This window comes from Pteropus vampyrus, unplaced genomic scaffold (genome assembly GCF_000151845.1).
Source record: "Pteropus vampyrus isolate Shadow unplaced genomic scaffold, Pvam_2.0 Scaffold19, whole genome shotgun sequence".
In the NCBI taxonomy this organism is placed as follows: Eukaryota; Metazoa; Chordata; class Mammalia; order Chiroptera; family Pteropodidae; genus Pteropus; species Pteropus vampyrus.
The window spans coordinates 13,159,460-13,174,001 of record NW_011888800.1 but is presented as its reverse complement, the minus strand read 5'-3'; the positions used below and the strand labels follow the sequence as shown (position 1 = coordinate 13,174,001).

Sequence of the window (14,542 nt, the reverse complement as noted above, 5' to 3'; positions counted from 1 at the left end):
TTGGCTAATCCAAATGTTATGCTTCAGCAAATTATGATTGGAATTCTCAGACATTTTTACTTCCTACCAATTTCACGGAAGAAATCATTTAAAAATGTTTCACTTGAAAATTGCCAGTGAAATTAATAGCCTTATATCTTTTTTCATTTCTTTCTCTCATTCGTGTTTCTCTTGCTAATAAAGTTTCTCCCTTGTTCCAATTTCCTATCCTTCCTTGCCTAGGCTATATCTGCTTCTTTCCTCATCCATAGATCTCTGAAGAGCTCCTGATGCCTCAATTCAACTCTTCATCTCCTTCATAAATATTTCTTGAATGAGTACTTGATGACGGAATCACAATACATTCCTGGATTCCCATCCTCAACGAGCTTACAGTCTAGTAAGCGCCCTCGCCCTTCAGCCTTTTCCATTTTTCTCTCTCTCTTTCTCCCCCAGATCTTTACCTTGCTGGTTCCTTTTACTCTTCTGTCTCCACTAACACTTCTTAAAGTCTGCACTGGAGTCTGGCAGTGGGATCAGTTAAGGGAATACTGTGTGAACCATCTCTCTGGAGAGGATGCTTCACTGCTGGGACAGAGTGTCACAGGTGGCTGAAATTTAGGGTTCAGGTCACAGTGCTTGGGTTTAAATCCTCTATTACTTTTAGCTGTATGACTGTGGACAGGTTACTTAACCTATCTAAGTCTATTTCCTCACAATATAATAGTAGTACCTATTTTATAAGATTGTTGTAAGTGTAATTGAATTAATATTTGTAAAGTGCTTACGAGTGCCCAACATATTAAACTCTTTGTAAATGTTGGCTTTTAGTTGGTGTCAGTATAAAAAAAGTTTGGTTAACGATTTTCTTTATTCCATGATTAGACTCCAAGCAAAGGCTACCAAGAAACCTTACGAAGCTGGGGATGACTTTGAGAAGTTCCTACATAACCTGGTATGTTTCTTTTTGGGAAATAATTGATAATGCTCTCTCTAGCTTCTCTTCTATAGACTGGACAATAATAAACAAATATGGTTTCACATCCAAGTTACGGTGGCAAGATAGAGTACATTCTTGTTGTTTAATCATTCATATGTACATTTAGTATAATCTCTGTTTTATATGACAACTTCATGCCCACTATCCCCATCCCTTGCTTCTGACCAGGGACAGTTTATGCAACTGAAAACCTGTAACTGCAGTCAGAATTTCAAATTAACAGAAAACTATTGGTGTTTGAAGTCATGTTTTATTTTCCATTAATAATTCAACAAAAATATATTGGATTCCAGTTACTATGTTAGATGAATGGTCCCTACCCTCAGTTGATGGAAACGTAAGACAGAAATGATAAGGTTCTAAACAGGGCTCAAGAGTGAGAAAGAAAAGAAAGGACGCTGCTCCACCTTTCCAGTTTTCTGTGTTCCCTCCTCTTCTGCTTGTGGACAGTCCTGTTAAATCCGAAGGGCCTTCTTCCCTTCCAATAGGCAAGAACATGTACAGATTATTGTACAATAAATCTGAAAGTTGGACAATGTGATGTCCGAAATAAGAGAAAGGCTTTTATTTTCAGCATGTCAGGCTTTCATTCAAAAATCTAGAGCAATCCTCATTGGCTACTGGTGAATGTCAAAAAACAGGGGTCAAATAATCTAATTGATTCTTATATAAGCCAGAAAGGTGTGATAGAAAGGAGTAAAATACCTGGGTGTTTAGTATTAAACAAATAGGACTATACTTACACACACACACACACACACGCACGCGCGCGCGCACACACACACACACACACACACACAAATTCTTTCTCTCATTTTTCTTGGTATTTCTTAACTACTACTGCTAGAGATATGGGTACAGAGAAATATTTATTTAGTATAAAAATTCCTAAATCCCAGGTGTAGTGGTAAAGGACAAGTTGACTTCAGTTAATAAATGGTAAATGGCCTGAGTATCAAGGAAATTATAAGGCACTGTGAAAACTGTAGCACACTGGAGAATCTCTGCCTCATCTAAACCAAGCAACTACTTCCTCAGCTCTAGTTCATTGTTATCCTACAGGAATGGAGGCCAAAGTGTTATCAGATCTTCCACCATCAGTAATCCAGATTCTTCTGTAAAATTTCTGATTAGGAATCAAAGGCCAAACAAAATATATCTGTAGACCAGATATGGCCTATGGGCTATTGGTTTGCAACTCCTGATCTAAATGCTAGACTTAAGAGCTCTTCAAAAGCTGGCTCCAGCCAGTATCGCCAATCTGTTTTTCTCTACTATATCCCAAGGCAAACCCTTCACTTCTACTGAGCCTTCTGAATGTACTATGTTTACCCCTTCTCATATACTTTGCTCATCAGCAATGTCTACTCCCCAGCTTCCAAATTCTACTCATCCTTCAGGGACCTGTCCAAATTCCATCTTCTTCATGAAGCTTTTTTCCCAGTGGCCCTAGCACCATCTTTTCTAGACGAGTTTGATACCTCTCATAATTTCTAGAATAACACTTGATGATGGTTTGATTTAAAAGTTCAAATGCAGAGTGAATCCCTGGCTTTGAACAACTATGTCCTGCGAAGCAGGGTGCAAGCTGAAAATTTTTACTTACCTATTGCAAGGAAGAAATCTCATAGTGAGAAATTTAAATACAATAACAAAGCAATAGCAAATGCCTTTTTTTTTTTTTTTTTACTGTAATGCAGATATCTTTAAAGATTACATACTAACCACAGATCTTCTGTGGGGAATGGAAAGGTATTAAAAAAACAAAGGATTATAATTTTAAATCAATTTAGATTTTGTATTATTGAGTTTTAAAAACTCATAATTTCAACTTAAGCTTTCTCAAATGTTTACCTTTCTGCTAGGAATGAAAATGCACTGGAAGTTTATTTTACATTAGAATAATGGATTTCCTAGTACTTTACATATGACTATTGTCCTTTGAGCAACCAACTTTGATTTGCCTTTGCCTCTATGAAATTGAGATTCAAGATGATAGTGTCCAATCTTTGAATTTCACATCAGTAAACAAAACAAAATTGTGATAATTTTCTGGATAATTCATGCCATAAGACCACTGCTGTCTCAATTATCTGACTACATCACCAAAATGCTTTTCGGTCTAAATCTTCATATAATTCAGGAAGACCCTCCTATCATCTACCCATGAGAGAAAGCCATTCATTTATCAGCACCACATGATGATAAATTGCCATACATTTCTGCCCACTTTGAATAAACATGTACAGGCACCCACCAACACCTCTACCCACTCCCAGAACCAACTCTAAGCCTTTTCCTACTCTTACCCGCATATCAGCACACCTTGTGAGACACACAATAAAGGGATGCAAGGTAGTGTTCCCCAGAACAGTAAGCTTGCCTCTGGGAATAGAGAGGCATTTGAGAAAAGGGAGGATAGAGTGGGAAGAAAGTAAACTCCATGAACAAACCGAATTATCTGAATTATCATCCACATAATTCTTTATTTCACTGTGAATAGAGATAAAGACTTAAAGTGTCTTTTATCTAAGGTCTCTGCTAAATGATAGAGAAAGCTCAGGGCCAAAATAATTGAAAGTGAGTGTTTATGTGAAATCACATGGTTAAAAAATATTAAATGATTGAGATTTTCTTCCTAAATTCATCTCTTAAAAAATTAAGTAATTCTTCTCATCTTGATAATTGGGGGAATCTCTCACATTCAAGTATGCAATGTCAAGGAAAATCTGTTAATCTTTAATTACGTATTATTTTAAAAGCCTTTCGAAGATCAAGAGAGAGAATTTCTGGCATCACTATCTTCATCAACATCGGAGGACTACAACTTTGAGGACGAATACTAAGAGAAATCAGAAACAAATGATTTAAGAATATTGCATACAATTTAGTTGTACTGGTTTAATTGTAGCAGTATGTTTAATTCGAATCCAATTCATGAGGTCAGTATTGTTTTTTACCATTCATCTTTAGAAATCTTGAAATCAATAAATCCCAGTAAATCATTTTTAAGAGATCTGTCCAACCATAATTTTGGCTCTTATTGGTAGAAAACATATTTTAAGACGGAAAAAATAATCATTATGAAGAATAGAGAGTGTTCGACCATTTCTTTGGAAATACATCTTGATAATAGCAACCGTTCATCATAATATAAAACAGAAAGAGGATTAATTTACTGTGGCATAAGAAGTCCTGCCAGTTCCTAAATGCCCTGAATAGTTTCTCTGAGATTTTTTACATTGCTTAGGCCTCAAGGAAAACCAAAGCCCCGCCTCCAGGTTTAGTAGCAAACAAACTCTGCTTCTCCGGTGCTAGGCTCCTGTTGCTCCTCTGGTAATAAGCCTCATGCACATTTGCTAGGAAGCTGTGCAGCTTGTCGGCCGGTACGATTGATACTGTGCAGCCTCCCCATCCTGCTCCAGTAAGTCGTGACCCTTGAGCCCCAAACTTCCTAAAACAATGAGAAAAAAAAATTAGAACCTGTAAATGAAAATGAGAGTGATTTGCCTGGTGCTTATAGAACACACAGCCTACCCAAGTTCTGAAGGCGGAGGAAGGGGAAGGGGATAGGGAGGGGGAGGGGGAGAGAGAGATTATTTTGTGGGTTTTTTCAGTGTTGTCAAACATTTTAGGAAATTAGAAAATTTATACTGTTGCAGAAAGTAATTTGAAATTTAATTATATCTCAAACTAGCCCCTGGTTTTGGCTCTAAATGGCAAGTAATTGCTGTACAACTCTTCACGTGGTGGTGACTTTCTGGAATCTTCAGGAGCTGGTCTGACAACTGGCCTCAGAATTTATCATCAGATGAAATGTGTGATTGGGATAGAAACTCCTATATAAACCACTACATAGCAAGGGGTAATTTTAGTCACCATTAACCAGGCACAGTTTCAAACCTAAGATTTATACCAAAGCAAGAGATCCTACGCAAAGTATAAGGATCACTCACCTTTAAAAGATGCAGTTTATCCTGACAATAAAAGTTAACATATACTTCCAATTCTTCCACATAAAATTTATTCGAAATTCATAGATTAAAAACTTCATAAGTAATTTAGCACAATTTTGTCCCTTTCTCCATCTACATGACCTACTTTACTTCCTGGAAAATGTCGTATAATATTACCCCTACTCTATCTAGGACATCAGAATTATTGCACACCAGTAATTCATTTTTCCCTCAATGGTTTTCTCAATTAATTTCTTTTCATCATCTATTTCATTCATTAAAATATGCATTTCAAGTGAAAATAGATGTTTAAGTAAAAAAACAAAAATGCTTGCAAATAAATAAAGATTACTCATCTCCTCCTGTCCTTCAAACATTCAGCTTATGACCCATTAGCTAAAACTGAGCCCGGACTCCTAGCTGTAAAGTTTCTTTGACTCTGGGATTCTAGGATTATTCTGAGTTCTCAGGCTGGCAAAGGGTCAGTTTGCAACTTGGTGATTTGAAATTTAAAAAGAAAAATTTGTCATATGCAGCCACATCAAACTATCTCTCCCTGTGGAGAACACTGAGAGAAACCGAGGTGTCAGCAAGTGTATCTGGGAGACCATGGCATCACCTAGAAAAGAACACTGTGCCCTCTTACTTGATTTTCTAAGACCCAAATTATGCCATTTTGCTGGACTCAAGTCGACCAGGTCTTTTATGGTCTTCAATGGATTTCTAGACATATTTTCTCACACATTTTCATTTGAACAGTTTTTGAAAGCTGTAATTTCAAAAGTGAACATAGAGCAACCTGAGAATGTTGTTTCTAAGTGGCTGTAAAATCCATAGGAATTGCGCTGCGTGGGGAGAGAGGAGCTATTTTCTTGAGTATCCTTCCAGTTTCTGGACAGCAGAAGCTAGAAGTCTTTCTAGGTAAATGCATTTCATTTCTGAGTCTCCAGAGCTGCTCTGTCACGATCCTGCCTGCTGCAAATAAAAATGGACTGGACTACATCAACCACGTGGTCTGAAATCGTCAAGGCTCAAATTTCCCAAAAAGAGAATCATAAGTGTTCTTATAAATAACCTTCTGCCCTGAGTCAATGGCACTTGTGATCACAAATCAGGGTCTGCCCCCAGCAGCTGGTCAGCATCCTGCCTAGCTATACACACTCACAGGACACGAAGGCCCTGTCTGCTGTGTTCCCCACTGGTGTTTAACATGCCCTTTGGCATATGCCATAGAAATTATGAGAGAGATCTACAAGTTAGGAGACCAATATAAGCTTTAAATTAAGAATGGAAAGCAGATAAGTCAAGGGTGTTTAGTGAACTTTTCACTTTTGCGTTTTTTCCTGGGAGAACAGTGAGACATTAAAGATACAGATCCTGAGAGGCAATCATCAGAGAAGCAATACAAGAGTTAATGAAAACCGAAACCCTAAAATCCTCCAAATACCACTTTGATGATTGTGGTGACTGGATTGGGAATAATATGGAAGGGTTGATCAAAACAACAAAAGCAGCCTCTGCCTTAAAAAGCACGATGTACTAAACAAAGGCAAGAAGAGCAGAGAGATGGAGATTCTACAGCATGTTCCTTTGAATCCTTTTATCACTGAAAAGTGTATTCATATAACTGACCTTCCAGGCACGCTATATAGCCTGACTAAAACTGCCTACTTTTAAATGAACTGATTTGAACATAAAGCACTTACTAAGGTATGAGGCACAGGACAATGGAATGGGGGAGAGATCCAATAAGACCCAACTTTGCTGCAAACTACAAAAAGGAAAAACAAGGAATTGTGGATTGTATTTCAATTCAATTTTATTTATTTCAAAATAAGTAAATATTTTTACATTACACAAATGGATGTTAACTATTTCAAAAAATCTTAAATTTAGGGATAGCTTATATCTCTCTAATCTCAGTCGAGCATAGTTCCAGGCATTTGGTAGATTCTAATAAAAGGCTGCTGGATTGTTATATTTGTTTTAAAATATCAAAATATATACTCAGACACTTTTTATTAAATTAATATTACAAAGTCTCAATTATGTGAAACAGTATAATAAAGGAAAATTTATAATTTGCCCAATTATAAAAAATATTTTAAATGAGCAAAATGTAAATTTTAAGAAATGACTAGATTTTAAAGTAGAATTTACTGAGAAATATAAAAATTTTGAAACCAAGTCAATTATGTGAGACAGAATGTGTGTGTGTGTGTGTGTGTGTGCGCGCGCATGCACACGTGCGTGCATATATAGTCAATAATATAGCCTTTATCTGGAAAGAATTTTAGCTTCTGCTCTGAAGTCTAGATTTTTTTACTAGAATCTCAGAAAAACAGACCTTCGAGAACAATTTCTATTATTTTTACAGCCAGGTTAGAAACACTTTCAGATTGCTTTAGATTGAAGAAACCACAGATTTCAAATACTGTTCAAATGAGAAAGTGTAAGAAAATATGACTACAAGTCTATTTTAGAAATGTAAGCCACTAAAGGCCACTGAAGACCAGTTGGTGTAGTTCCAGCGTAGGGCATATATATGTTAGCTGGGGGCGACAATAAGTAGAAGACAGAGGCCCAACGAGAAGTAAGCCCTAAGAGCAGCTGAAATGGCTCTCTCCCTTTCCCTTGGCAAAGTGTACAGATCAGCACTTAAGGTCATGGGGAAAGAACATCCTAACGGGAATGTGCACTTCATTCTCCCTCATTCTGACCTAAGCAGCACAGCCATGGAATAAAGCTGTTGAAAGGCTTCTGAGGAAGACAGCAAATTTACTTTTGTAACCTTTTTTGGTCTACCAATGAGTCATCTCTTATTTCAACAAGTGTCAAAATTGAAATAAAAGGCCTTAACTATTTTTTTCTTAAGTATTATCAGGAAAACCAATAACAAATGGGCTGTCTCACACAAATTGGCTTGGTTTCAAAACTGTTTTGTGTTCCTCAGTAAATCTTACTTTAAAATTTAGCCATTTCTTAAGATTTACATTTTGTTCATTAAAACGGGATATTTTATGATTGGGCAAGCTTCATCTTTTTCCTTCATTATTATGCTTTGTTCCACATAACTGAAGTTTTCTACATTTATTTAATAAACAAAAAATAAACAGCCTAATAGCATAAGTGTAGTTTCTTTCTCTTTCCCTGGCCCTTTCTTTGGATTCTCAACTAATTTTCTCTTGAAGAACAGTAAAAGACTCAACTGAAAAAAAACAGCAAGCATTGGTGATCTCCATCCCTTTTTCCCCTTTCTCTCCACTTAAGTCATAAAGCGGCTTCCCATAAGTTGTCCTATAGACTAGCTACCTAGAGACACCTTTCGAATACAATCTAGCTCAGATCACGTGAAGACTTTAGCTTGTACATAGTGCCCTGAGTATTCCAGATATATGCATCCTTCATTCATTCACTCAATTAGTTGTCTTTCCATGAAAATAGTTTCCAAACAGGTCTTCAGGAAAACTAAAGGAATTTTAAAGTGCCACAGTGGACCAGGAGGGCTAATCGATTGTCTTTGGCAGGGCTCCTCCTTGAGCCCATTTCAGCTTCCCTCCTCCACTGAGTATGTTAACTTGTTCAAATCACTTAACCTTCATGCCTTCTAGGATCTCTACACTTTCTGCTCTCATAGCCAATGGTACTATAAGATTATTCTGACCCAGAAATGTGAAATCTCACTTCCCAAAAAAGTGGCTTTTACAGAAACAAAGAAAAATTCAGGAGTCACCTTGATTCTTCTCTTTCACCCACAGGGCAATTGTCTTGAATCTTCCTTCAAGGCATATCTGGCATAGAATCATTTAACATTTCCACTGCCACCTTTCTCTACTAGAAGCCGGAGTCCTACCAATGGCCTACAAGGCCCATGTGGTATGGCTCCCCACTACTTCTCTTACTTCATCACCTCCTGCCCTCGCCTCACTGCCCGCCAACCACACTAGTCTTCTTGTTCCTCACGTGTGACAGCCTGGTCCCCACCTCGGATACCCACCTCTGAGCCTCTCTACTTGTCCTCATTTCTTTGCTTCCTTCCGGTCTCTGCTCAAATATCATCTCCTCCGAGAGGCCTCCTTGGCCCTTCCACATAAAGATTACCCACTCAACCCTGGTAGTCTTTATCCCGTCTATTTTTTTTCTTTTTTCTTTTTCATAGCATTTATCACTACTACTGAATTTATGTTGTAAATTGCCCTCTCCCCATGAGAATGTAAGCTCCTTAAGAGCCAGAGCTGGTTGACCATCCCAGGAAAAGTTTTATTAGAGAATTGCTGGCAAACGCCCCTCCACAGCTTTTCAGGTGGGATTCAAACTATTCGACTACCATCCAGGCAAAGACGCTTCTTCCTGATTTCTGCACGAATCATTCCACTTCCTTTTACGTCCAAAACAGAACAATATTTGTCCCTTCCATTTACTAGGCTCTTGATATTTTTTGAAAAGAGTGCTTATAATGAAAAAAAGCTCTGGAAGGCTTTTTGGCATTTAGTGAGCAAACACTGACGACAGCAGTTATTGTCATCAATGTTGTGTTCAAGTGTCTCAACAAGTTGGGTTGCACATGCCATTTGTGATCATTAGAGCTACTTGCTTTTAATTTTTCAGGCTGGGAATGTGGCAATGAGTGAGGCAAGCCATAGGCGCCAAGTGGTAAATTATATTTGCATTACTAATTGCAGACAATCCTGTATTATTTTCTCACAGTGGAAATAACATCCAGCCATTTGAGAATTCTCCCAATTTCCCTTTCAGTTCTCCCAAGGTCAATGAGATCCCTTCTGGGTAAAGGGACTATTCTACCTTATTATCCCCATTCTCTAGCAATTATAAGGAAGTTGTTTGCCGACTTTGTGAAAGTTTCCCTCTTTACATTTCTGCCTCAACTGACCATTTATAAACTGGGCTTTCTTTAGTCTTTATTTCCTCAAATTGCCTAACTTAAACCTAGAAGGCAGGAAATGCTGGCTCTCTGAGTAATTCCTTCGGCAACATCCCTCCCCGTCCTACCCTTTCTGCCATACCCTCCAATCAGGCTTGAGGCCCTCTTTCCATTTTCTCCCTTCTTTTCTCCTTTCTCAAATAAAATTAGCAAAGTTGAGGCACCGAACAGGAGATGCTGACAGAGCTGAGTGTGGTGGACAGCACTGATTAAAACATCATGAGAAAATAACAACAGGGTCCATATGTCTGAAAAAAGCTCCCTGAGATGCCTACTTATCCAACGATGGAAAAGTCTTTCTAATGATGTTGTAAAGAACTGACTCCAAACATGGAGCCTCATAAAACCATAGAGTCAGGTCTCCAGTCATTCATCACACAGATATTTAGGGAGAAACAAGTCCAGCTCTGTATCACAGATAGCCCCTTATATAGGAAGTGAGGAAGGATCTTCTTTCATTTAGAAGATATGAAAATGTTACTTTTTTTTCCATTAATTTAAACAATTTCTTTGGCAGCATCCCCCAGCCCCTGCCATGCTACTATCTCAGCCTCACCGACAGATGTCCACCAGCTGGTCCAGCTCAGGGCAGCTACACTCGTACATGTCCCGGCAGCTCACATGGCTCTGGTTCATTAGCTCCCCCAGAAGCTGGACCATGTTGCTAGGTGCCTCCTCACATATCCTCTTAAATTGGAGTACTCGCGCAGCCTCACTGTACACGTGCTTTGCCCGCTGGTAGAGTTTGAAGATGAGCACTTAGAAAGGAAGGAGATGGGGACCAGGTTAGAAATAGTTAACTGGACAACTCAGTGCAAAGAAAAATATAGTAATCAAGGACTTCCATTTCTGTCTTCATTAGCAATACGTTAGACTTTAAAAAGGTCTCTCTTTCACCGAAAGAATTCTTTATGTTCTAAATTGATCTCTTTTGAAGTTAATTTTACTTTTACTTGACACTAAAACAATCTTATATTTTCTTCATTTCATTCGACACATCCAGACATGTGCACACGTGTGTGCAAACTGACTCCTCTCATAGAAGGGAAGAGGTAACACGTATTGTGCACTTTAAAGGTACTATTTCATGGAGTCCTCATCACAGAATGGGGAAGAAGGGATGGGAGGGATGATCCTGGTTTAACAGATAAGAGAATGAGGCTCAGTGGAATGAAGTAACACACCTAAGGTCACACATCCAGAAAGTGGCAGAAGAGGAATAGATCGGGACATCTGACCCCAGAGCCAAATTCTTTTCAGTGTGACCCACCAGAAAGGACCAGTGAAAATGCTTATGCTGGCAATTCTATTTATAAAAATGTATCCTAGAGATAACCACAATTATTTTTATATGTGTATATATATGTGTGTATACACATATACATATACACACACATATATATATATACATATATATCTGTATATACATCCTGCATTATTTATCATAACAGAAAAAGGAAACAATCCAGATATCTAATAACAAGAAACACTTTTTAAATTATACTACATATATTAAAAAATATATTACTGCTATTAAAACTCAGATTCTAACACAATTTACTACATGGGAAATTATTCATTATTAAGTGAAAAAGCAAGATACAAAACCATAGGTACAATTGATACTAATTTTGCATACATATATATGCATAATTATATTTCTTATAATTAAAAATTATAAGAAAGCACCAAAATATTAACAGTCATTACCTCTGTGGTACATTATGGGTGATTTTATTTTCTCCTTGACACATTTCTGTATTTTCCATACTATCCACAATGACTCTGACTATGCCTATACTATTTACACATTCCCTTGAATAACAACTGAGACTTTTTTACCTGTGCTGAACAGTGGCCGAGCTGGTGTGGTGGGTCTGGGAAAATTCTGGAAAATATATGGCAGCTGCCTGGCCCACTGGAAAGAGCCAGGGCTGAGAATCGAAAGGTCTGTCATTTCTTCTCAGCTTTGTGACACCCAGCTGTCCCCAAGTTACTACCTCAATAGAGCACTATTTCTCAATCTCTAAAATGAGGTTGAGAATTACTTCTCAGGATCCTTCCAGCTCTAACATTTTATTATTCTTTGAAGAACTTCCTCCAAGCCTTCTCCCACATTGTTATATTTTGTAAAGAGAAAGCTAACTGTGACTGTTACCTTTCGTTTGCACCCCAGTGCTACTCTCTGCCCTTCCCCACCCTGCTATCTGCCCCCCAGGAGGCTGACCTGTATGGATTACACCAGCCAGTTCCCTTGCCACCTAGATTGGACAAAGGGACAACACGAGCAAGAGAGAGAAGGGAGAAAAGTAAGGTCAGCAGATTTATTGCCAGCTCCTTCCTAGCAGAGCCACCTGGCGCTGGCTCTGTCTCTCCACTGAAGGACACTGACCATCCTTTCAAGGCAGCCTTTTCTACACAACTGTCTCCTCCAGGCTCTACCTCCAGTTTCTTCTCTCTTAAACTATTACTAGTTTTTCAGAAGTGCTTATACATTCCACTTATGAACCAATCAATAGATTTAAGTTTAGTATTTATAAGTGTGAGGCTAACTTTTCTATAAATTAATAATTAAAAGTTTTCTTTCAAAGTTTCTCAATTGAGCCATGTTAGATATATTAAACTGTTAACTGTAACTGCTTGCATCAATGAAATGATGCAAGTTCATGTGAATTTTCCTCTTCTTTTTCAAAAAGGACCTGAATTCAGTCATCAGTTATTCTTTTACAATGTGTGTTATAATCATCCCTCCCTTCTATTCTCACTGTCATTACCCTAATTTACACTTTTATTCCCTTTCCCATATAAACTATTTTTCAGCAATCACTCAATTGATATTCCTGTCCTAATCTCTCTGCCCTGCAATCTACTTTCAGGTCAACACTGTCGGATTGAGCTCCTAACACACAGCCCTACTTATGTTCCTACTCAAAACCCTTACTGCCTCTCCAGTGTTTACCATGATCCAAATTCCTGCACTCAACATGCACAGTCCCAATAGGAACTCTTCCCTTCAGCCAAACTCGCCTATTTGTAGTTACCCAAACACTCCTTGCCTCTGAGTATATGCATTAGTCCACACAGAAATAGTTTGTTGCCCTTCTTCTCCCTGTCAAAATATACCTCTTTCTGAAAGGTACAGTTTAAATTTTACATGCTCCATGAAGCCATGATGGCCCCGGCTGGAAACTATATCTTGACTCTGAATGTGTACCATACTTGAAGTCCATGGCACTCATTTGGGTGCTTATCATGTACTTCCCAGAATAATGGTTTCTCCTATCTCCACAAAGCTAACAGCTGAGACAGAAACCCAATCTTCTAGTTCCATGCATTCCACAACTACAACCGTTTACCTCATAGCACCTTCAGCAGTGCCTTACATGACGGGGGCTCTGATGGGTGTCTGGTGTTGATGATGATATGATTAGGACTTGATTTTTAATCCAAATTCAAAATTAAGATGTCTCCATATAGGCATTCTGGCTTTAAAGAAAATGAGGTGCCAGTGCTCACAGCTTACTAGTGTTGAGGCTGAGGAGAGCGGGCAGCAAGATTTCCTTTGGTACTGAATCTGCAACTACTGATGCCAAGTATGGAGGAAAAATAAGAAAAAAAAGAACTTACAAGTTAAATGTAGGTGGGAATAAAAACAAACATGTTTTGTTCCTCAGTAGCCAAGTCATGTGTGAATTAGCCCACACTGCAGTATGAATTTGTTATGTCCACCAATAACTTCAAGGGAAATGAGAATATTTAGAGTCTGGGTATCAAAATATCCCAAGGTAAAAATACTCTTACCAATACCCAATACTGACATAGACTGTCAGCAAAAACATACTGTCTAAAGAGCAAGCATAGGTAGATTTAACAATAACTCCTCAAAATCTCTGAAAAGAAAAGGAAAAAGGTAGGCCATTATCTGGCATGTACATACCTGAGACAAGCTAATAATTTGACATATGTTGATATAATCCAGGTTGTAATTATATACATTTTGAAAAGAAGGAAAATAACTTTGGTAACTGTACTTTAAGATTGTTCTTTTTTTTTTCAATTGAGGTTGAAACAAAATGTTTAAAATACCAGCTTTAGGATTCCATGCATTTCAGTTTTGCTTTTGAACTACTTCACTTCCCATAATCATAAGCCAAGTTAACAAAATAAGAACATGGGAGTGGGGATGGGGGTGGGGCGTGAGGAGAGAATATTGATTCATTTTTATTATAATGTCCCATTTATGAAGAAATCATCTAGTTTCCAGGTCCACTGCTATTACGACTGTAGCACAAAAGGCACAATAAAGCAATATCCACTACAATCTTAAAGTAGTGCTATTTAGCTGACAAATCACTACTATATTCTGATTTGCAAAGATTTTAAAAAAGAACTCTGAATTATAAAAATTTTCAAATATACAGAACAGTGAAGAAAATACTACAGTGAACTCCAAGAGCCCATCACCTAGATTGAACAATTATTATTTTGCCATATTTGTTTCCATTGATATTTTGCTGAAGTGTTTTAAAATAAATTATAGATGTGACATTTCCTTCCTACATATTTAAGTGTGCATCTCTATAAAATAAAAATATTTTCTTACATATTATTATCACACCTAACAAAATTACCAATGATTCTTTAATATTATCTCATATTCAGTCT

The 14,542-nt window shown here is 37.7% G+C and overlaps 2 protein-coding genes across 3 annotated transcripts in view; one reads left to right on the top strand and one right to left on the bottom strand.

Annotated features, from left to right (window-relative positions):
• The window catches only part of FAM227B (family with sequence similarity 227 member B), a 142,081-nt gene extending 138,246 nt beyond the window's left edge, over nt 1-3,835 (top strand). The window contains exons 11-12 of the mRNA XM_023527838.1: nt 865-934; nt 3,742-3,835. Coding sequence (XP_023383606.1) covers nt 865-934; nt 3,742-3,825 — 154 coding nt within the window. The 3' untranslated portion in view covers nt 3,826-3,835. The remainder of the gene's footprint in view (nt 1-864; nt 935-3,741) is intronic.
• GALK2 (galactokinase 2) overlaps nt 2,652-14,542 on the bottom strand; it is a 97,673-nt gene continuing 85,782 nt past the window's right edge. For both annotated transcript variants that reach the window (XM_023527837.1, XM_023527836.1), the window contains 2 exons: nt 10,434-10,635; nt 2,652-4,433 (listed from right to left, as the gene is read on the bottom strand). In XM_023527837.1, the coding sequence (XP_023383605.1) occupies nt 4,226-4,433; nt 10,434-10,635 (410 nt within the window). In that variant the 3' untranslated portion in view covers nt 2,652-4,225. The remainder of the gene's footprint in view (nt 4,434-10,433; nt 10,636-14,542) is intronic.